This window comes from Argopecten irradians, chromosome 6 (genome assembly GCF_041381155.1).
Source record: "Argopecten irradians isolate NY chromosome 6, Ai_NY, whole genome shotgun sequence".
NCBI classification, from domain to species: domain Eukaryota; kingdom Metazoa; phylum Mollusca; class Bivalvia; order Pectinida; family Pectinidae; genus Argopecten; species Argopecten irradians.
In genome coordinates this window covers 45,824,705-45,849,638 of record NC_091139.1, presented here as the reverse complement: position 1 = coordinate 45,849,638, position 24,934 = coordinate 45,824,705, and the positions used below count along the sequence as shown (strand labels likewise).

Here is a 24,934-nt window from a genome sequence, read left to right as displayed (position 1 = left end):
CTAATAAACATTTTTGATATTATAAATATAGTAAATCTAATAATTCCTTTTAGATTTAGAGTAATTTTGACCACATAAGACTGTTTTACAATTATTTTGCATTTATTACGTTTCGTTTTATTTTCACGAATTTTTATTAACCGTAGTCCATTCCCGGAAGTGATTCATAATGGAAAGGTAGTGATGACTGTCAAAGCAGTAGTGATGGAACAATTTCATTAGTTAATGCCGATGTACACATTTGAATGAGACTGAAGTGCCATAACGGACTAAAAATGAGCATGTTTTCTCAAGTTCCACAAGCAAGTCCAGGTATATTGTGTACTGTCAGCTTAAATAAACAACTGATTTGTAAAGCTCTGTGTCTGTCTCAGAAAAAATAAATGAAAAAGTCTTTATAGATCTTCAATAATGTTTGTGATCTAATTACAAATTATACATTAGGCCTATTAAACGTTTGTCGGAAAAATAAGTGGTAATAATATGTTTTATATCATTTTAACTGAAAGCTAAAACATGTGGTAAGTACAATGAGTTAATTTGTGTGACATACATTATTTCACAATAATAATGGCACCGAATTCTGAAAATGAAAGTGATAATTCAATTCAACTTATCGAGAAGACTATCAGATGAATTAAAACCTAGTATTTACAATGTTATCAATAGAAGAAAAGATATATGAACTGTCTTAAATTTACTTGTGTAGCGGGGTTGTACTGGGTCGATCATCAGGTAACCAGCAGCTCAGCGGTAGAACATTGTGTTCGGAGGTCCTGGGATCGAATCCCCGTCTGACCGCTACATTTTCTCCTCTCCTGTAACAAACTTGGCGGCCAACTAAAATACCCACGGTGGTATAAGAGTCTCATATGTGTAACAGGAGAGGAGAAAATGTAGCAGCCAAACTGGGATTCGAACCAGGGACCCTCTGAACACTAGCAGAGTGCTCTAGGGACTGAGGTACCTGGTCACCGATTATCGACCCAGTCAAATCCCGCTACACTTGTCTTCGAGGGCGAAGACTTTAAAAAAGGAGGGAGGAGTTTAGCAGGATATTGTATACTGGATTGATCATTGGGACCAAGTAGCTCAACGGTAGAGCATTCTGCTAGTATTCAGAGGCCCTTGGTACGAATCCCGGTCTGGCTGCTATATTTTCTCCTCTCCTGTTACACTTGTTAAAGTGAAAATTTTTATGTTCTGATTTTAGATAAGGTATACGTACTAATGCTATGATTCAGTTTCTGTTTCTGCAACTACTACATTTGTATCTATGGGTTGTGTATGTTGAACATACAAGTGTTTATAGTAATTCTTTGTAAGAATTATATTTATGTTTATATTGGTAAAATAACAATATCATCAACTTACATCTCTTTGTTCTTTTTTTTGTAGCCCAACCTAATAATCCTGCATTATATGAGGTAAATATTTTTTTTTTTTATTGTAAATGATTTCAAAAAAGTTGTCAAACTACTCTCATACATTATACAAGGGGTCTTATATATATATATTAATTATACATGAGAGGAAACAGGAGTATCTAGAATAATATTCGGAATAGAACTTATTTCATCAGATGTATTGCAAATGAATAATCCTAAGAAAATACATGTAGTGATTCTGGCTGCATGAGTTAGAGAATGAATGTTACCAACTGTGATATTGTATCTGTATATTACTTTTTATTTTTGAAGGAAGTGAAATTATACAGAACCTCAAGGGAGAGAGCCAAGTAAGTGTTTTTGATGTACTGGGTATAATAATCATGTTCATGTGTAAACATTATTTATGTCCATTCCAAGTAAGTGTTTTTGTTGTACAGGGTATAATAATAATGTTTAGGAATTGGGAGATTATTCTAAAGAGACCTTTAACTTGTACTGCACAGTATTTATAGCATACATGCATTATATGAACTTTCTAATGTATCTGTCCATTCAGGAATTGGTTGCATCACCACTGTGATAAATGTACCAGCTTGGCCAACTTTTTCTGTTCAATGTCTGTTAATCTTAGAGACCTTTGAAAATGATCCCAAATATCCTTTATTTATAACTTATTATGTTGACGATACATATTAATGATAATGTATAGTGTAAAACTGAGTCCATCCATGTGATTATGATCACAAATATTTTTATAAAACCATTAATCATAATATTATAGAGTTATTAGTGTTGACTATATCCATATTGTTGCTTCACAGATATGACAACATGGCTGATCTGTACGCGGTGATCAATACACTGCAGAGTTTGGAGAAGGCTTACATTAAAGACGCTGTACAACCCAGAGAGTAAGTTCTGTCAACGTAAAGTAATTTTGCTGCCAAATAGAAATTGTGAAAATAAATCCCAACAACAATGTCTCCTGGAAAGGTATAGCAGTGTATGAGTTTTGATTGCCAAGTCAAATAAAAATTCTTAAGCATGGAAATGAGAAATGAAGTTGCTACAATAATAAGTTGGTTTCTCATATTCATTAAGATTTTTGTTTGTTAGATTTCAGAATTTTAAGTTCTCATTTGGAACAATATGGTTGAATCATAGACTAAATGGGTGGCCGAATTAAACTTGGGACAATCACATATAAACAAATTTTACAGATTGTTTAGAAGGAGTCGGGGACTCTAAACCTAAAATTCTAATTCTTATAAGAGATCTTAAAACATTGTGTTCGCAAAATATTGATGATATCTACAGGAAAAGATAGGGCTAGTTTACCTATAGCTAGTCCAATAAATTACTTATATATGATCCAAAATTTTGTTGAGTCTGAAATATTTGTACCTAAGATGAAATAGGCTTTCAAAATTCTGGTTTGTTGTTGTACCTGTAACTATTAACGTAATGTTGTACGTTTAATTAAACAAGGTTTCATTGTCACACCTGTACTCACCTTGATGTTTTTGTCTACACAGATACACAGGAGCTTGCTCCAAACTCTTGGTGCAGTACAAGGCTGCATTTAAACAAGTCCAGAGTGATGAGTTCCCAAATGTGGAAGCATTCATGAAAAAATTTAGAGTAAGTTGTCTGTTATATATCCTAGATTTTGAGAAATTCAAGAGGCTCAATGGGCCGAAATAGCCAAGTTAAGGTTTTGGTGCAAGTGTGGTAATACTTTTATCCATCACAACTGACGTTGATTTCTACAATGATTTTGAATTATAATTGTTGTGATTGGTATGGACAATCATTTAAAGGAGCTTGGATTTTGAAATTTCAAGAGGCTCAATGGGCTAAAAAGTTCAGTTATGTAATAAATTTGCTATATTTTATAATTTTGGTAAATTGCAAGGAACCTGAATTAGATCAACAAAATTCCAGACGTGCGAGCTTTGCTGTTCTCAAGCAGCTATTGTTCATTGTGTACTAAATACAACTAACTAAGCTTATGTAGCATACAGTTTTCCTCTTTTTCCAGTTGGACTGTCCGGCAGCGTTAGAGAGGATCAAAGATGACCGTCCAATCACAATAAAGGATGACAAAGGAAACACTAGTAAATGTATAGCAGATATTGTATCGGTAAGTTGTGTAGCAGATATTGTATCGGTAAGTTGTGTAGCAGATATTGTATCGGTAAAGTTGTGTAGCAGATATTGTATCGGTAAAGTTGTGTAGCAGATATTGTATCGGTAAGTTGTGTAGCAGATATTGTATCGGTAAGTTGTGTAGCAGATATTGTATCGGTAAGTTGTGTAGCAGATATTGTATCGGTAAAGTTGTGTAGCAGATATTGTATCGGTAAGTTGTGTAGCAGATATTGTATCGGTAAGTTGTGTAGCAGATATTGTATTGGTAAAGTTGTGTAGCAGATATTGTATCGGTAAGTTGTGTAGCAGATATTGTATCGGTAAAGTTGTGTAGCAGATATTGTATCGGTAAGTTGTGTAGCAGATATTGTATCGGTAAGTTGTGTAGCAGATATTGTATCGGTAAGTTGTGTAGCAGATATTGTATCGGTAAAGTTGTGTAGCAGATATTGTATCGGTAAGTTGTGTAGCAGATATTGTATCGGTAAGTTGTGTAGCAGATATTGTATCGGTAAGTTGTGTAGCAGATATTGTATCGGTAAGTTGTGTAGCAGATATTGTATCGGTAAGTTGTGTAGCAGATATTGTATCGGTAAAGTTGTGTAGCAGATATTTGTATGGTTGTAAATTTTAGTGAAATATACTTGTAATGATTCAATGACCTACACATGTACTCCCAGCTTTTCCCTCTGAGTCAGATTAGCCTTCCAAGTGACAAATATTGAAGATGATGTTAACTTGTTATTAATTTCAGTTATTTATAACAGTCATGGATAAACTGCGACTGGAGATCAGAGCTATGGATGAGGTAAGTGTTTGTAGACCATTTTATTTACTTCTTTCCTGAAAGCACTTGAAATTTTTATTCAAAATATTAAATATTCATTTCTGTCAAACTACCAGGGTATTCCGTATTTGCACATTACAAACTTATTTGGCTTTGCCGATAGGTATGGTTCATAACGTTTTATGTAAATGAGCACAATGGTATCTGTTTAAATAAAACAAAGTGATTTTAATTCACAAAATTTTAGCATCACAATCAAGAACTACCCTCAATGACTATGTAATATTCAAAGTGGATATTTCCATATTTTAAGATGCCTTTAATTTATTAATATATGGGTATGAGCAAGCAAAGTTTGACGATTAGAGAAGATCTTCAGAATTTCATAAAATTTGTGCTTTAGATCCAGCCCGACCTGAAAGAGTTGATGGAGACCATGAGTAGACTAAGCATTGTATCATCAGAATTTGAAGGCAAAGTTAAAGTAAAGACTTGGTAAGTCTATCAATCTGTCATCTTACATTTTATCCGAGCAATGGTTTGGGTTTTTTTTCTACCCATTAACATATACAACGTTTATAAAATAATGTCAACAAACCAGAATTTCCTGAATTAAGCAAGAAATAAAAAGAAAGAAATCAAAATGTTTAGTGTGGATAGAGAATATCCTTTTGGTGTCAAAATGTCAATTTAAAAGGAAGGTAATTGGCTATAGAAAAGCTAGTATAGGCCTCTGTATTGCTTTTGACACAACACATTAAATGAATTCACATAGCCATTTTTTTTTCTTTTCAAATTTGTACATCTTATTAACATCTTTCCTTTATGTAACAGGTTGGATACTTTTAACGGGATGTCTGCCTCAGAGGAGCTGGATGACAGCCAGGTGCGTCAGATGTTGTTTGATTTAGACAGTGCTTATAATGCATTTAATAGGCTACTACACGATCACTAGGATACAAGGACGTCCACGATCACCTTCAGGCCGTGACAGGTTGTCGAGGATGTGTGAAGATCAACCTTCAGGCCGTGACAGGTTGTCTAGGATGTGTGAAGATCAACCTTCAGGCTGTGACAGGTTGTCTAGGATGTGTGAAGATCAACCTTCAGGCTGTGACAGGTTGTCGAGGATGTGTGAAGATCAACCTTCAGGCTGTGACAGGTTGTAGAGGATGTGTGAAGATCAATAATAATTAGTACTTGAGGTACAAACATGTCTTTCACTTTGTGTTACAACACAAAATCTGTTTTTAAGCAACTTCAAAGACATTTCTGTTTCTCGTTATAACTACAGAAAATGGAGAACATTTTAAGATAAATTTGTAGCCCAAAAATGTTGTAAGAATTTTATGATGTTATTGTATATAGATAATGTAACTGAAACAAAAGATTATTGGTGTAACAATAGTCATATGTATACTATAAATGTAAACCATCTACTAGGCCTTTAGTTTAGTAAGTCAAAGGTTTCTCATCAGCTTTTTCTACAATTGTCACCGGTATCTGTGAACTTATCTCTGCCTAAAATAATATGTTACATTTGAGGATAAATTCTTCATTCTTTTAGACTATATTCTTGTGCATTTGCTGACTAAAAAACTAAATAAACTGAACTGTGTAACTCAGAATTAAAATAATTCTGTCTAACATTCACTGACTCCACTGTATTCCTATATATCTCTATCAGGGAAATGTAATGTACAATCTTTACAGGAAACCTCATGTCCTCATTACTGTGTGTCTGTGTGACCGTCATAAGACTAAAAAAAACTTGTAACCTTGACATTGCTATTTCTCATGTGATCTTGACATTAACTGTTCTCCATGAGAACCTTGACTTTAACTGTTCTCCATGTGACCTTGACTTTAACTGTTCCCCATGTAACTTTGATCTTAACAATTCCCCATGTGACCTTGACCTTAACTGTTCCCCATGTGACCTTGATCTTAACTGTTTCCCATGTGACCTTGACCTTAACTATTCCCTATGTGACCTTGATCTTAACTGTTCCCTATGTGACCTTGACCTTAACTGTTCCCCATGTGACCTTGACCTTAACTATTCCCTATGTGACCTTGATCTTAACTGTTCCCTATGTGACCTTGACCTTAACTGTTCCCCATGTGACATTGATCTTAACTGTTCCCCATGTGACCTTGATCTTACCTGTTTCCCATGTGACCTTGATCTTACCTGTTTCCCATGTGACCTTGACCTTAACTGTTCCCCATGTGACCTTGACCTTAACTGTTCCCCATGTGACATTAGCTTGCCATTACTACAAATTTGTCCGACCTTAGTATGACCTTAGTATGACTAATTACTGCTAGCAACTTTCACATAACTCTTTGTGACTTTCACAACCATATTTCTATAAAACTATAAATGTTTCTCAGTCTGTGGCCTTGACTTGGCTACATGTGACCTTGACATTGTTCCAACCTCTGTTGGATCTGTGTAGACAAACAGAGGAAGAAGAAAAACATCCTGATACCGAGGAAATCTCAGGATATGAATTACCCAGGATAGAGAACCTATACTCAGTTTTTGTGTTGGTTACTAACTCAACTTGTGACATCATCTAATCAGCAGGATTATTCAAATAACCATTATCTGTTTTATGTCTGTGAAAGCACTATAAGAATACATTAGTATAGTGATGGGCGAATCTGAATGCATATCACCATGTCCAAAATAAATGTAATTTGACTAAATTCAAGATGAAAGTTACTGTTTTTGGTTTTGTTTTTATTAAAGCTTTAGACAGCTTTGTTGCTGATTTCTCAGAATGAAGCCAATCAATAGGAGTTATTTTTGACAGGGTATGAGATGTGAGAAGTGAATAATAGTATTAGTATTGGTATTCTGATGAATTGTTATTTATGTATTCAAAGTAATATTTTAAAATTGTAAATAGAAAGACTGACAAGATTATTGAAGTGTGTTGATGTATGTTGGTCAGGGCTTATTTTGTTTGTTCTATTGAACTGTATGTACCGTAATATGTAAAACTTCAGTTGCTCAGCCTGTCACTGAAATCAATTCATTTTGAGTAAATATTTATTTACAATATTGAAGCTTATATTAATGAGTTACTGGTATCCTTTCTTATTTTCCTTCTGTGACAAACAGACTTCAGCATGAATTCAAGGAAGATTTAACACATGTTTCATGCTTATATTAACACTTACATCATATATATGTTTTGTCTCAAGATAATCAAGGACATTTCGACAGTACTTACTTCAAGTATAATTTCTATTCTGACGTATATTTTAACTTGTAGATTTATGAAGTGTGATATTTACACACTAAAATTTAAGATTAAAAAAGAATATCATAAAAATAGACCTGATAAACATAAAAACTTCACTTAAAGTTTTCAGTTTATGTTTTTGCTGCTATTAGTCCTAGTCAGAGATTTTGTAATCAACTTTGTGTTACTGGTGTATCATCCTAATGATCTTTTATAATAACCTGTAAACATTTTTGTGATCAGTTTTTGCTTGTGTACTATAAGATGTAAATAAATCCTATTGTATCAATACTTGTTTTTTTCTCTCTCTTATTTAGGGTTTCAGTGATTTGACAACACTTATGAAGAACAGAGTGTGTTACTAGTTAACAGTTTGTTCTGCAGATTTAACATATACCTCCTAGTCGAGTTAGTTTTAGATGTGATAATGTTCAAGACTTGACATTGAAAGCGGCCACTCAGCGTGTGTGTGATCTCCTTTGTTGGCTTCAGATTTCTGTCTAGTCAATAACAAGGGTTATTTATATCATCGAAAAAATAAGAGATGCAACTCCTGAGCCAGGTACTAAATGGTATATTCTTGGTTCATCTGGTGCTGCTGGTAGCACCAGATGAACCAAGAACTATTTGTACACCATGTAAGCTGTGCCCTGATCACGGCCTGCCTTTAAGGCCGAAACATGTCGGCAACCAGCAGCACCAGATGAACCAAGAATATACCATTTAGTACCTGGCTCAGGTGTTGCGTCTCTTATTTTTTCGATGATCCTATTATGTTTTTAAGAGGGCTCCCGGAGAAAAATTATCAACCTGTCTATCTTCGGTTACCTACGTACCGGTAACCAACCTACACTATGCTGTGTTATAAACGAGAGTGATTATAGTCGGCACATTATACTGCTGCTACTTGTGGATTTTGGAGAAGCACTCTAGAGGCAGAAATCTTAGTAAGGTAGTAGAATGCCTGGGTAGTCAGATCTGTTAATCACTGCTCTCTGAAGGAGGAAACATTCTCTATATTCAATCAAGTAATACAATTTACTCATAAAAACAAACAAATAAGTTAAACGTGTTTTTGTTATGGTCATGTTTATTTATTCTCAGACTTATTGTTATGTATAAATCTATATCATAATCATCATAGAAGCACTCTTAGTATGGGTTCAAAGACACCATGGTATAACTGTGTCAGTACTGATTACTATATATACTGGTAGGTTTCCATGTTATAAGGCCTGACACCATGGTATAACTGTGTCAGTACTGATTACTATATATACTGGTAGGTTTCCATGTTATAAGGCCTGTCACCATGGTATAACTGTGTCAGTACTGACTACCATATATACTGGTAGGTTTCCATGTTATAAGGCCTGTCACCATGGTATAACTGTGTCAGTACTGATTACTATATATACTGGTAGGTTTCCATGTTATAAGGCCTGTCACCATGGTATAACTGTGTCAGTACTGATTACTATACCGGTATATACTGGTAGGTTTCCATGTTATAAGGCCTGTCACCATGGTATAACTGTGTCAGTACTGATTACTATATATACTGGTAGGTTTCCATGTTATAAGGCCTGTCACCATGGTATAACTGTGTCAGTACTGATTACTATATATACTGGTAGGTTTCCATGTTATAAGGCCTGTCACCATGGTATAACAGTGTCAGTACTGATTACTATATATACTGGTAGGTTTCCATGTTATAAGGCCTGTCACCATGGTATAACTGTGTCAGTACTGATTACTATATATACTGGTAGGTTTCCATGTTATAAGGCCTGTCACCATGGTATAACTGTGTCAGTACTGATTACTATATATACTGGTAGGTTTCCATGTTATAAGGCCTGTCACCATGGTATAACTGTGTCAGTACTGATTACTATATATACTGGTAGGTTTCCATGTTATAAGGCCTGTCACCATGGTATAACTGTGTCAGTACTGATACCATATGTATTATGTCCATGTTATAAGGCCTGTCACCATGGTATAACTGTGTCAGTACTGATTACTATATATACTGGTAGGTTTCCATGTTATAAGGCCTGTCACCATGGTATAACTGTGTCAGTACTGATTACCATATATACTGGTAGGTTTCCATGTTATAAGGCCTGTCACCATGGTATAACTGTGTCAGTACTGATTACCATATATACTGGTAGGTTTCCATGTTATAAGGCCTGTCACCATGGTATAACTGTGTCAGTACTGATTACTATATATACTGGTAGGTTTCCATGTTATAAGGCCTGTCACCATGGTATAACTGTGTCAGTACTGATTACTATATATACTGGTAGGTTTCCATGTTATAAGGCCTGTCACCATGGTATAACTGTGTCAGTACTGATTACTATATATACTGGTAGGTTTCCATGTTATAAGGCCTGTCACCATGGTATAACTGTGTCAGTACTGATTACTATATATACTGGTAGGTTTCCATGTTATAAGGCCTGTCACCATGGTATAACTGTGTCAGTACTGATTACCATATATACTGGTAGGTTTCCATGTTATAAGGCCTGTCACCATGGTATAACTGTGTCAGTACTGATTACTATATATACTGGTAGGTTTCCATGTTATAAGGCCTGTCACCATGGTATAACTGTGTCAGTACTGACTTACTATATATACTGGTAGGTTTCCATGTTATAAGGCCTGTCACCATGGTATAACTGTGTCAGTACTGATTACTATATATACTGGTAGGTTTCCATGTTATAAGGCCTGTCACCATGGTATAACTGTGTCAGTACTGATTACCATATATACTGGTAGGTTTCCATGTTATAAGGCCTGTCACCATGGTATAACTGTGTCAGTACTGATTACCATATTACTGGTAGGTTTCCATGTTATAAGGCCTGTCACCATGGTATAACTGTGTCAGTACTGATTACTATATATACTGGTAGGTTTCCATGTTATAAGGCCTGTCACCATGGTATAACTGTGTCAGTCCTGACTACTATACCGGTATATACTGGTAGGTTTCCATGTTATAAGGCCTGTCACCATGGTATAACTGTGTCAGTACTGATTACTATATATACTGGTAGGTTTCCATGTTATAAGGCCTGTCACCATGGTATAACTGTGTCAGTACTGACTACCATATATACTGGTAGGTTTCCATGTTATAAGGCCTGTCACCATGGTATAACTGTGTCAGTACTGATTACCATATATACTGGTAGGTTTCCATGTTATAAGGCCTGTCACCATGGTATAACTGTGTCAGTACTGATTACTATATATACTGGTAGGTTTCCATGTTATAAGGCCTGTCACCATGGTATAACTGTGTCAGTACTGATTACCATATATACTGGTAGGTTTCCATGTTATAAGGCCTGTCACCATGGTATAACTGTGTCAGTACTGATTACTATATATACTGGTAGGTTTCCATGTTATAAGGCCTGTCACCATGGTATAACTGTGTCAGTACTGATTACTATATATACTGGTAGGTTTCCATGTTATAAGGCCTGTCACCATGGTATAACTGTGTCAGTACTGATTACTATATATACTGGTAGGTTTCCATGTTATAAGGCCTGTCACCATGGTATAACAGTGTCAGTACTGATATACCATATATACTGGTAGGTTTCCATGTTATAAGGCCTGTCACCATGGTATAACTGTGTCAGTACTGATTACTATATATACTGGTAGGTTTCCATGTTATAAGGCCTGTCACCATGGTATAACTGTGTCAGTACTGATTACTATATATACTGGTAGGTTTCCATGTTATAAGGCCTGTCACCATGGTATAACTGTGTCAGTACTGATTACTATATATACTGGTAGGTTTCCATGTTATAAGGCCTGTCACCATGGTATAACTGTGTCAGTACTGATTACTATATATACTGGTAGGTTTCCATGTTATAAGGCCTGTCACCATGGTATAACTGTGTCAGTACTGACTACCATATATACTGGTAGGTTTCCATGTTATAAGGCCTGTCACCATGGTATAACTGTGTCAGTACTGATTACTATATATACTGGTAGGTTTCCATGTTATAAGGCCTGTCACCATGGTATAACAGTTGTCAGTACTGACTACCATATATACTGGTAGGTTTCCATGTTATAAGGCCTGTCACCATGGTATAACTGTGTCAGTACTGACTACCATATATACTGGTAGGTTTCCATGTTATAAGGCCTGTCACCATGGTATAACAGTGTCAGTACTGATTACCATATATACTGGTAGGTTTCCATGTTATAAGGCCTGTCACCATGGTATAACTGTGTCAGTACTGATTACTATATATACTGGTAGGTTTCCATGTTATAAGGCCTGTCACCATGGTATAACTGTGTCAGTACTGACTACCATATATACTGGTAGGTTTCCATGTTATAAGGCCTGTCACCATGGTATAACTGTGTCAGTACTGATTACTATATATACTGGTAGGTTTCCATGTTATAAGGCCTGTCACCATGGTATAACAGTGGTCAGTACTGACTACCATATATATACTGGTAGGTTTCCATGTTATAAGGCCTGTCACCATGGTATAACTGTGTCAGTACTGATACCAATATACTGGTAGGTTTCCATGTTATAAGGCCTGTCACCATGGTATAACTGTGTCAGTACTGACTACCATATATACTGGTAGGTTTCCATGTTATAAGGCCTGTCACCATGGTATAACTGTGTCAGTACTGACTACCATATCTACTGGTAGGTTTCCATGTTATAAGGCCTGTCACCATGGTATAACAGTGTCAGTACTGATTACTATATATACTGGTAGGTTTCCATGTTATAAGGCCTGTCACCATGGTATAACTGTGTCAGTACTGACTACCATATATACTGGTAGGTTTCCATGTTATAAGGCCTGTCACCATGGTATAACTGTGTCAGTACTGACTACCATATATACTGGTAGGTTTCCATGTTATAAGGCCTGTCACCATGGTATAACTGTGTCAGTCTGACTGACTACCATATAAGGCCACCATTAAACTGTCGTTACATATATACTGGTAGGTTTCCATGTTATAAGGCCTGTCACCATGGTATAACTGTGTCAGTACTGATTACTATATATACTGGTAGGTTTCCATGTTATAAGGCCTGTCACCATGGTATAACTGTGTCAGTACTGATTACTATATATACTGGTAGGTTTCCATGTTATAAGGCCTGTCACCATGGTATAACTGTGTCAGTACTGATTACTATATATACTGGTAGGTTTCCATGTTATAAGGCCTGTCACCATGGTATAACTGTGTCAGTACTGACTACCATATATACTGGTAGGTTTCCATGTTATAAGGCCTGTCACCATGGTATAACTGTGTCAGTACTGATTACTATATATACTGGTAGGTTTCCATGTTATAAGGCCTGTCACCATGGTATAACTGTGTCAGTACTGATTACCATATCTACTGGTAGGTTTCCATGTTATAAGGCCTGTCACCATGGTATAACTGTGTCAGTACTGATTACTATACCGGTATATACTGGTAGGTTTCCATGTTATAAGGCCTGTCACCATGGTATAACTGTGTCAGTACTGATTACTATATATACTGGTAGGTTTCCATGTTATAAGGCCTGTCACCATGGTATAACTGTGTCAGTACTGATTACTATATATACTGGTAGGTTTCCATGTTATAAGGCCTGTCACCATGGTATAACTGTGTCAGTACTGACTACTATATATACTGGTAGGTTTCCATGTTATAAGGCCTGTCACCATGGTATAACTGTGTCAGTACTGATTACCATATATACTGGTAGGTTTCCATGTTATAAGGCCTGTCACCATGGTATAACTGTGTCAGTCCTGACTACTATACCGGTATATACTGGTAGGTTTCCATGTTATAAGGCCTGTCACCATGGTATAACTGTGTCAGTACTGATTACTATATATACTGGTAGGTTTCCATGTTATAAGGCCTGTCACCATGGTATAACTGTGTCAGTACTGATTACTATATATACTGGTAGGTTTCCATGTTATAAGGCCTGTCACCATGGTATAACTGTGTCAGTACTGATTACTATATATACTGGTAGGTTTCCATGTTATAAGGCCTGTCACCATGGTATAACTGTGTCAGTACTGACTACCATATATACTGGTAGGTTTCCATGTTATAAGGCCTGTCACCATGGTATAACAGTGTGTCAGTACTGATTACTATATATACTGGTAGGTTTCCATGTTATAAGGCCTGTCACCATGGTATAACTGTGTCAGTACTGATTACTATATATACTGGTAGGTTTCCATGTTATAAGGCCTGTCACCATGGTATAACAGTGTGTCAGTACTGATTACCATATCTACTGGTAGGTTTCCATGTTATAAGGCCTGTCACCATGGTATAACTGTGTCAGTACTGACTACCATATATACTGGTAGGTTTCCATGTTATAAGGCCTGTCACCATGGTATAACTGTGTCAGTACTGATTACTATATATACTGGTAGGTTTCCATGTTATAAGGCCTGTCACCATGGTATAACTGTGTCAGTACTGATTACTATATATACTGGTAGGTTTCCATGTTATAAGGCCTGTCACCATGGTATAACTGTGTCAGTACTGACTACTATATATATACTGGTAGGTTTCCATGTTATAAGGCCTGTCACCATGGTATAACTGTGTCAGTACTGACTACTATATATACTGGTAGGTTTCCATGTTATAAGGCCTGTCACCATGGTATAACTGTGTCAGTCCTGACTACTATACCGGTATATACTGGTAGGTTTCCATGTTATAAGGCCTGTCACCATGGTATAACTGTGTCAGTACTGACTACTATACCGGTATATACTCGTAGGTTTCCATGTTATAAGGCCTGTCACCATGGTATAACATGTGTGTCAGTACTGATTACTATATATATACTGGTAGGTTTCCATGTTATAAGGCCTGTCACCATGGTATAACTGTGTCAGTACTGATTACTATATATACTGGTAGGTTTCCATGTTATAAGGCCTGTCACCATGGTATAACTGTGTCAGTCCTGACTACTATACCGGTATATACTGGTAGGTTTCCATGTTATAAGGCCTGTCACCATGGTATAACTGTGTCAGTACTGACTACTATATATACTGGTAGGTTTCCATGTTATAAGGCCTGTCACCATGGTATAACTGTGTCAGTCCTGACTACTATACCGGTATATACTGGTAGGTTTCCATGTTATAAGGCCTGTCACCATGGTATAACAGTGTCAGTACTGACTACTATATATATACTGGTAGGTTTCCATGTTATAAGGCCTGTCACCATGGTATAACTGTGTCAGTACTGACTACTATACCGGTATATACTGGTAGGTTTCCATGTTATAAGGCCTGTCACCATGGTATAACTGTGTCAGTACTGATTACTATATATACTGGTAGGTTTCCATGTTATAAGGCCTGTCACCATGGTATAACTGTGTCAGTACTGATTACTATATATACTGGTAGGTTTCCATGTTATAAGGCCTGTCACCATGGTATAACTGTGTCAGTACTGATTACTATATATATACTGGTAGGTTTCCATGTTATAAGGCCTGTCACCATGGTATAACTGTGTCAGTCCTGACTACTATACCGGTATATACTCGTAGGTTTCCATGTTATAAGGCCTGTCACCATGGTATAACTGTGTCAGTACTGACTACTATACCGGTATATACTGGTAGGTTTCCATGTTATAAGGCCTGTCACCATGGTATAACTGTGTCAGTACTGATTACTATATATACTGGTAGGTTTCCATGTTATAAGGCCTGTCACCATGGTATAACTGTGTCAGTACTGACTACCATATATACTGGTAGGTTTCCATGTTATAAGGCCTGTCACCATGGTATAACTGTGTCAGTCCTGACTACTATACCGGTATATACTGGTAGGTTTCCATGTTATAAGGCCTGTCACCATGGTATAACTGTGTCAGTCCTGACTACTATACCAGTATATACTGGTAGGCTTCCATGTTATAAGGCTTTTTATCATAATACTGATGGCATATTGACTTTGTTTTTGTCATAGAAGTCATATAACTTCTCATCATAAAAGTTATACATTCTGTTTTAGAAAGTTAACTTAAAAGTAAGTGACATTGGAAATAGATTACAATTAATTAAACAATACTACAAATTTATAATTGAAGATAGTGATTATGGTTATATTAGAAAAAGTCATCTTATGTTTCTAGACTAGCACTAATTATAATAATTACCACAGGGACTCATCAGTTGATCAACCTATTTTGTATTATGCATATTGACATATCAGACAGGTGCCTGTGCTTATTTATTCTTCTCTGGTACCAGGGTACTGATATATAAAAAAATCAAACAAGAATTTCTCATTAAAATTCAGGGAAAACAAATATCTCATTCCTTTAAGTGAAATACCTGGTAACTGATGTCATGACGTTTTCTTCATGGCAAAATAACAAATAACCAATGGTGCCTGGGTATGACAACAAAAAATAATTCTTACATCCTGTCACAATTCCTGAAATATCAGGGCGATTTTTACTTGTCTGCTGCCTAACCTCCATCTGATTGCATGTAAATTATATGGAAAATGAAACTACACATTCTTCAAGCTGCATTGATGATAATTAAAAGCAGACAGGTAAATGTGTGTAAATTTAAAGTAAATTATCAAAATTCTTTTATCACCAAAACACTAATGTGGTATGATGTTTAGGGATACTGAAACAAGGAAAATATTTGCTCTTAGTTACTCAAGAGCTCAAGAGTTAAATTTACATTGTACCTATGTACTCTTCATTTATTGAAGAATTCACCCCCCATTCCAGGATTCATTGGCCCCGTATAGACATGATATCCAACTGTTGGGGTAACCCCGGTAGAAACTGAAGCAGTAGACTTGTGGATTATGGCTTCTGGAGGAGAATATTGCACTACAAAATGCTGATAAGCATATATACACAACATGTACATGGAGTATAACATGATTGTCTATAATGACATAAAGCAATACCAATGTGTATTTATATTAGCACTAACATGATCCATACATCATCAGGCTATAATACAGGGGGCCTCCTACTGCAGGCTGCTGTTTATCTAGGTCATATTTTTGCATTAAAAGTGAGAACATTACACAAGTTTTTATGGTTTTACACATTTCTGGCAAATATTTCAATTTGTCTATCATGTGATGTAAAATTTATTTCCAAACAGATTTTAAATGACATATAGTTGTATTGCATTTTAATGTTGATTGGTCATTGAATGGAAGTCTTGATTAAGTCGTGAGAACAAAACATACAGAAGCAATACCAAGAAACAATGAGTAATGGTTAATGAATGTAGTTTCTGAGATAAAAGGAATATAAGGACAAAATTACTTAAAGGAATGACTGGAAAATTAACTTATCAACCTTTTTTCCCATATCGTTTGGAAAATAAACGCATGAAATTTGTTATATACATGTATATACACATTATACTTGTCAAATACAAACTCCATGACTTCTAGCTAACAAGTTGAACAAAGCTATATTGGAGCTTGAGACCTAATCTGTCCGATTACTAGTAAAACCTGTCTAATCTGACCAGAGCTAACAGAGATTGGGTACACAGAGTCTGTAGGATAATGTGAGAAAGTTGTTGTTAAAACCTGTCTAATCTGACCAGAGCTAACAGAGATTGGGTACACAGAGACTGTAGAATAATGTGAGAAAGTTGTTGTTAAAACCTGTCTAATCTGACCAGAGCTAACAGAGATTGGGTACACAGAGACTGTAGGATAATGTGAGAAAATTGTTGTTAAAACCTGTCTTATCTGACCAGAGCTAACAGAGATTGGGTACACAGAGTCTGTAGGATAATGTGAGAAAGTTGTTGTTAAAACCTGTCTAATCTGACCAGAGCTAACAGAGATTGGGTACACAGAGTCTGTAGGATAATGTGAGAAAGTTGTTGTTAAAACCTGTCTAATCTGACCAGAGCTAACAGAGATTGGGTACACAGAGACTGTAGGATAATGTGAGAAAGTTGTTGTTAAAACCTGTCTAATCTGACCAGAGCTACCAGAGATTGGGTACACAGAGACAGTAGGATAATGTGAGAAAGTTGTTGTTAAAACCTGTCTAATCTGACCAGAGCTAACAGAGATTGGGTACAAAGAGACTGTAGGATAATGTGAGAAAGTTGTTGTTAAAACCTGTCTAATCTGACCAGAGCTCCCAGAGATTGGGTACAAAGAGACTGTAGGATAATGTGAGAAAGTTGTTGTTAAAATCTGTCCATTGTAGTCAGGTTATAGTAGAACCTGTCTAATCAGGACTGATCAATATCAGTTGTTAATATGGTCAATCACTGTAAAACTGTCTAATAAGACTGCATCAAATCTATCTGGCCCATCTTAGTCTAATCCCCTAGCAGGAGGTCTTATAAATACTGTATATGTGAGCAGTAATGAAAGCTCAATGGTGAATATAAAAACAATACCAGTACTATATACAACATAAAGTGTGCATCAGCATAGTCTTTTTTTACATAGAATTAAGTAACTTAAAATTCGTGAAAATAAAAATCTATCGTTTGAATAAAACTTAATTTTGACAATAAAAATCCTTTGACATTTAAACATCATCTACTTCATAAAAATATAAATTGACTTCTTACAAACAAATGTAGTAGCATATATGGAAGTGGACAGTTTTCTTGTGGTATATATAAAACACAGTTGTATCACAGTACATGTGTATGCATTTACATAACCTCATCAACTTGTATAACAAGTTTTTCTGTTAAAACTTGTTGATGTTGAGAAAACATGATTTCATTATTCGACATCAAGTCAGATACAGTACTGAGCTTGAGGTGTTTTTGGTAACTGTGGCCCCCTCAATACTGAATTCATATTTCCTTAGTTCAATGGTAACTGCAGCCCCCTCAACACTGAATTCATATTTCCTTAGTTCAAAGGCAACTGTGGCCCCCTCAACACTGAATTCATATTTCCTTAGTTCAATGGTAACTGTGGCCCCCTCAATACTGAATTCATATTTCCTTAGTTCAATGGTAACTGTGGCCCCCTCAATACTGAATTCATATTTCCTTAGTTCAATGGTAACTGTGGCCCCCTCAATACTGAATTCATATTTCCTTAGTTCAATGGTAACTGTGGCCCCCTCAATACTGAATTCATATTTCCTTAGTTCAATGGTAACTGTGGCCCCCTCAATACTGAATTCGTATTTCCTTAGTTCAATGGTAACTGTGGCCCCCTCTATACTGAATTCATATTTCCTTAGTTCAATGGTAACTGTGGCCCCCTCAATACTGAATTCATATTTCCTTAGTTCAATGGTAACTGTGGCCCCCTCAATACTGAATTCATATTTCCTTAGTTCAATGGTAACTGTGGCCCCCTCAATACTGAATTCATATTTCCTTAGTTCAATGGTAACTGTGGCCTCCTCTATACTGAATTCATATTTCCTTCGTTCAATGGTAACTGTGGCCCCCTCAATACTGAATTCATATTTCCTTAGTTCAATGGTAACTGTGGCCCCCTCAATACTGAATTCATATTTCCTTAGTTCAATGGTAACTGTAGCCCCCTCAATACTGAATTCATATTTCCTTAGTTCAATGGTTAAAACAAGAATAAATAATTCAATAAATACATTAATTGTAATGATGAACCGGAAACATGTCAAAAATTGAAGCATAGTCACAAAATTTACAAAATCAATGGAATGTGTACTTCATAAAAATGTTATTGGACACGACAGAGTTTACACATGAAATACAAAGATAAAATAATATCAAAATGGATATTATTACAGCAATGTAGTGTGTTTACTACATGGCTTTTATCACCAAATATAGATATTAATTCTAGCTACATAACACACACATATTAATAAGCTACTGCAGTTATGTCTGTTGTGAAAACATTCTAAGTTAAAAAAAATGACTTCATCTAAAATTAAGACAAAAATGATGATGAATTGTCTGTGATAAGATTTCAGATATCCGAGACAATTGTCCTTCCTGAAAACCGACACCCACAGGTTTCATGTATTCTACACTAAGGCAAGAGCCAGCACTAAGACAAATATTCAGGCACTTTTTGTTATTTAGGCACTTCTGGTAACCACAGATACATCAGGTCAAGGTCATGTTATTTCATATCAAAGTCAGGTTTCTCCTAATGTTGATTAGTTTGTATCAAGTTTTAAATGAAGTTAATTTTGTCAAGGTCAAACATTTGACATCAAGGTCAAGAGCTTTCTGTCCAGTCCAGGGTCCAGGTCAAATATGTTTTCGAAGTAAAGTATCTGTTTTCAAGTGAAGGTTGGTTATACTTGAGGTAATATCAAGGTGAAATAGGTACAGGTGAAAAACCTTGTGAAGGTAAGAGGGGTACCAGATCTGGCTATGGCACATAACGGTGTGATGTCCTAGGGTAACGTGATGGTGATTTGAAATTCAATCAAAATCAAATAAAGGCGTCCATTAAATAGGGAATATACACTTGGAATGTTACACTGCTTCATACAATTCTGTAACAAAAAGAAAACTTGTTACAAATCAAACAGATCACATGTACATATTGGACAAATTGGCAATTTGGATATAAAAAGGGCCATGTTTTATGTTGGATCATCCATACATGGTATTACGATAAAAGTTATTGTAAACCAATGAAAAAATGAGCTTATGTCAGATTTATAATTACTCCATCTGACATACTTTTATATATCTCATAATCTGCCTCAGAAATCCAGTGATTTCGCCTATGCAATATTTTGCATAATATTATGTTACAAGTTATATGACCTGGTTCACAAAAATAAAAACTTCTTTGACTCATTTCATAACATTTCACATGAAATGAACATTCATTTAAGACCTTATGTTTATGTCATTTTTGCCTTTAGCAGGGATACAAATGTAATATAATATATGACACATTTGCCATGCTTGACTGTAACTATATTTAGATGTAAGGATTTCTTACCTTCCTCAACGGGAGGCCCGGTACCTTCTACATCCTGATATTCCTCTCCGTCACTGTAAATCACAATCATTGGATCATTTCAGTACGATCACACAACTACAAGCCAACTTATCTTTTGGTGACTTTCATTTTTCTTTTTCATGCCAAACAATATTTTCGTAGCAATTTGATTTAAAAATTCATAGGTAAAAATATTATTAATACTTTTAATTGAATCTCTTTCTCTACGATTTTGAGAAATTCTAGTCACGCACGAAATAAGCGATAATAAATTATATACAAAAACAATAGATTTGAGTGACTGGTTGCCCACCACTTTAACCTTCGTGGACACGATCACTCATGTCTTCGATGTCAGATCATTGAGATTATTAAATCAGACCCTGATTCCCCATCCTCTACAAATATCAGAAGACGAAGAGTACATTAGATCCTGTCGGGATAAATGCCTTCGGATAAAACTGGGATCCCAGTCATTTCACTTACTTTTATATACAAAAACAAGTAAGTTTACAGTACATGTATATGAAGGGAAGTTAATGGTACATTAACATTAAACAAGTGATACCAAGGGATTTTATCTCTCCCTGTATATTAAAATGAACATATCAGTATATTTATAGGATTTAAAGTAACATAAAGGGAAATAACTCTTGAAGTTCTGAATAAAGCAAGTCTTACCTGATACTGTTTAAGACTTACTTGATATTGTTTAAGACTTACCTGATATTGTTTAAGTCTTACCTAATATTGTTTAAGACTTGATATTGTTTAAGACTTACCTGATATTGTTTAAGGCTTACCTGATATTGTTTAAGGCTTACCTGATATTGTTTAAGGCTTACCTGATATTGTTTAAGACTTACCTGATAATCTTTAAGACTTATCTGATATTGTTTAAGACTTACCTGATATTGTTTAAGGCTTACCTGATATTGTTAAGGCTTACATGATATTGTTTAAGACTTACTTGATATTGTTTAAGGCTTATCTGATATTGTTTAAGGCTTACCTGATATTGTTTAAGGCTTACCTGATATTGTTTAAGACTTGATATTGTTTAAGGCTTACCTGATATTGTTTAAGGCTTACCTGATATTGTTTAAGGCTTACCTGATATTGTTTAAGACTTGATATTGTTTAAGGCTTACCTGATATTGTTTAAGACTTGATATTGTTTAAGGCTTACCTGATATTGTTTAAGACTTACCTGATATTGTTTAAGGCTTATCTGATATTGTTTAAGGCTTACCTGATATTGTTTAAGGCTTACCTGATATTGTTTAAGACTTACCTGATATTGTTTAAGGCTTACCTGATATTGTTTAAGGCTTACCTGATATTGTTTAAGGCTTACCTGATATTGTTTAAGACTTACCTGATAATCTTTAAGACTTATCTGATATTGTTTAAGACTTACCTGATATTGTTTAAGGCTTACCTGATATTGTTAAGGCTTACATGATATTGTTTAAGACTTACTTGATATTGTTTAAGGCTTATCTGATATTGTTTAAGGCTTACCTGATATTGTTTAAGGCTTACCTGATATTGTTTAAGACTTGATATTGTTTAAGGCTTACCTGATATTGTTTAAGGCTTACCTGATATTGTTTAAGGCTTACCTGATATTGTTTAAGGCTTACCTGATATTGTTTAAGGCTTACCTGATATTGTTTAAGACTAAGGCTTACCTGATATTGTTTAAGGCTTACCTGATATTGTTTAAGACTTACCTGATATTGTTTAAGGCTTACCTGATATTGTTTAAGGCTTACCTGATATTGTTTAAGGCTTACCTGATATTGTTTAAGGCTTACCTGATATTGTTTAAGACTAAGGCTTACCTGATATTGTTTAAGGCTTACCTGATATTGTTTAAGACTTACCTGATATTGTTTAAGGCTTACCTGATATTGTTTAAGACTTGATATTGTTTAAGGCTTACCTGATATTGTTTAAGACTTACCTGATATTGTTTAAGGCTTACCTGATATTGTTTAAGACTTACCTGATATTGTTTAAGACTTACCTGATATTGTTTAAGACTTACCTGATATTGTTTAAGGCTTACCTGATATTGTTTAAGACTTACCTGATAATCTTTAAGACTTATCTGATATTGTTTAAGACTTACCTGATATTGTTTAAGGCTTACCTGATATTGTTAAGGCTTACATGATATTGTTTAAGACTTACTTGATATTGTTTAAGGCTTATCTGATATTGTTTAAGGCTTACCTGATATTGTTTAAGGCTTACCTGATATTGTTTAAGACTTGATATTGTTTAAGGCTTACCTGATATTGTTTAAGACTTCATATTGTTTAAGGCTTACCTGATATTGTTTAAGACTTACCTGATATTGTTTAAGGCTTATCTGATATTGTTTAAGGCTTACCTGATATTGTTTAAGACTTACCTGATATTGTTTAAGACTTACCTGATATTGTTTAAGACTTACCTGATATTGTTTAAGACTTACCTGATATTGTTTAAGACTTGATATTGTTTAAGGCTTACCTGATACTGTTTAAGACTAACCTGATATTGTTTAAGGCTTACCTGATATTGTTTAAGACTTACCTGATATTGTTTAAGACTTACCTGATATTGTTTAAGGCTTACCTGATATTGTTTAAGGCTTACCTGATATTGTTTAAGACTTACCTGATATTGTTTAAGGCTTACCTGATATTGTTTAAGGCTTACCTGATATTGTTTAAGACTTACCTGATACTGTTTAAGTCTTACTTGATACTGTTTAAGGCTTACCTGATATTGTTTAAGACTTACCTGATATTGTTTAAGGCTTACCTGATATTGTTTAAGACTTGATATTGTTTAAGGCTTACCTGAATTGTTTAAGACTTACCTGATATTGTTTAAGACTTACCTGATATTGTTTAAGTTTACCTGATATAAGACTTACCTGATATTGTTTAAGACTTACCTGATATTGTTTAAGACTTACTGATATTGTTTAAGACTTACCTGATATTGTTTAAGGCTTACCTGATATTGTTTAAGGCTTACCTGATATTGTTTAAGACTTACCTGATATTGTTTAAGGCTTACCTGATATTGTTTAAGGCTTACCTGATACTGTTTAAGTCTTACCTGATATGTTAGTTTGAAGTTTAAGTCTTACCTGATATTGTTTAAAGCTTACCTGATATTGTTTAAGGCTTACCTGATATTGTTTAAGGCTTACCTGATATTGTTTAAGAGCTTACCTGATATGTTTAAGGCTTACCTGATATTGTTTAAGGCTTACCTGATACTGTTTAAGACTTACCTGATACTGTTTAAGGCTTACCTGATATTGTTTAAGGCTTACCTGATATTGTTTAAGACTTGATATTGTTTAAGACTTACCTGATATTGTTTAAGAACTTACCTGATACTGTTTAAGACTTACCTGATACTGTTTAAGACTTACCTGATACTGTTTAAGGCTTACCTGATATTGTTTAAGACTTACCTGATATTGTTTAAGACTTACCTGATATTGTTTAAGACTTACCTGATATTGTTTAAGACTTACCTGATATTGTTTAAGACTTACCTGATATTGTTTAAGACTTACCTGATATTGTTTAAGACTTACCTGATACTGTTTAAGACTTACCTGATACTGTTTAAGTCTTACTTGATATTGTTTAAGGCTTACCTGATATTGTTTAAGACTTACCTGATATTGTTTAAGACTTACCTGATATTGTTTAAGGCTTACCTGATATTGTTTGAGACTTACCTGATACTGTTTAAGGCTTACATGATATTGTTTAAGACTTACCTGATATTGTTTAAGACTTACCTGATATTGTTTAAGGCTTACCTGATATTGTTTAAGACTTACCTGATATTGTTTGAGGCTTACCTGATATTGTTTAAGACTTACCTGATATTGTTTAAGGCTTACTTGATATTGTTAAAGACTTGATATTATTTAAGGCTTACCTGATATTGTTTAAGGCTTACCTGATATTGTTTAAGACTTACCTGATATTGTTTAAGGCTTACCTGATATTGTTTAAGGCTTACCTGATATTGTTTAAGACTTACCTGATATTGTTTAAGACTTACCTGATATTGTTTAAGACTTACCTGATATTGTTTAAGGCTTACCTGATATTGTTTAAGACTTACCTGATATTGTTTAAGGCTTACCTGATATTGTTTAAGGCTTACCTGATATTGTTTAAGACTTACTTGATATTGTTTAAGGCTTACCTGATACTGTTTAAGTCTTACTTGATACTGTTTAAGTCTTACTTGATATTG

General features: G+C 35.0%; 2 protein-coding genes and 2 long non-coding RNA genes across 10 annotated transcripts in view; 2 read left to right on the top strand and 2 right to left on the bottom strand.

The window, feature by feature from the left end:
* Nucleotides 1-130: 130 nt before the first annotated feature.
* Nucleotides 131-7,877, top strand: LOC138326057 (vacuolar protein sorting-associated protein 28 homolog). Its single transcript, XM_069272179.1, has 9 exons — nucleotides 131-312; nucleotides 1,399-1,427; nucleotides 1,701-1,738; nucleotides 2,213-2,302; nucleotides 2,927-3,032; nucleotides 3,433-3,534; nucleotides 4,297-4,350; nucleotides 4,733-4,824; nucleotides 5,164-7,877. The coding sequence occupies exons 1-9, from the start codon at nucleotides 246-248 to the stop codon at nucleotides 5,282-5,284; spliced, it is 699 nt and encodes a 232-aa protein (XP_069128280.1). The 5' UTR covers nucleotides 131-245; the 3' UTR covers nucleotides 5,285-7,877.
* Nucleotides 7,878-10,300: 2,423 nt separating this feature from the next.
* On the top strand, nucleotides 10,301-12,302 carry LOC138326059 (uncharacterized). Of its 2 annotated transcripts, XR_011208866.1 has the most exons (6): nucleotides 10,301-10,391; nucleotides 10,673-10,741; nucleotides 11,502-11,639; nucleotides 11,710-11,778; nucleotides 11,917-12,054; nucleotides 12,194-12,302. It is a non-coding gene; the product is annotated as an uncharacterized lncRNA (long non-coding RNA). The 2 variants fall into 2 exon arrangements; XR_011208865.1 differs by lacking the exons at nucleotides 10,301-10,391; nucleotides 10,673-10,741 and adding an exon at nucleotides 10,867-10,948.
* Nucleotides 12,303-17,101: 4,799 nt separating this feature from the next.
* Nucleotides 17,102-24,934, bottom strand: part of LOC138326056 (FYN-binding protein 1-like) — a 93,830-nt gene continuing 85,997 nt past the window's right edge. For all 6 annotated transcript variants that reach the window (XR_011208862.1, XR_011208863.1, XM_069272174.1 and 3 more), the window contains 2 exons: nucleotides 20,648-20,700; nucleotides 17,102-20,189 (listed from right to left, as the gene is read on the bottom strand). Coding sequence is in view for 4 of the 6 variants with exons in the window: in XM_069272174.1 (XP_069128275.1) it covers nucleotides 20,170-20,189; nucleotides 20,648-20,700 (73 nt within the window). In the remaining 2 variants the exon portion in view is untranslated. The remainder of the gene's footprint in view (nucleotides 20,190-20,647; nucleotides 20,701-24,934) is intronic.
* LOC138326060 (uncharacterized) lies at nucleotides 22,336-23,500 on the bottom strand. Its single transcript, XR_011208867.1, has 2 exons — nucleotides 23,255-23,500; nucleotides 22,336-22,947 (listed from the first exon to the last, which is right to left on the bottom strand). It is a non-coding gene; the product is annotated as an uncharacterized lncRNA (long non-coding RNA).

Bases quoted from the DNA above. Each gene is read 5' to 3' on its own strand.
- LOC138326057 (XM_069272179.1), top strand. From the start codon at position 246: ATGAGACTGAAGTGCCATAACGGACTAAAAATGAGCATGTTTTCTCAA. The intron at 2,303-2,926 runs GTAAGTTCTGTC...TTGTCTACACAG, and splicing joins GACGCTGTACAACCCAGAGA to ATACACAGGAGCTTGCTCCA. The intron at 3,033-3,432 runs GTAAGTTGTCTG...CTCTTTTTCCAG, and splicing joins CATTCATGAAAAAATTTAGA to TTGGACTGTCCGGCAGCGTT.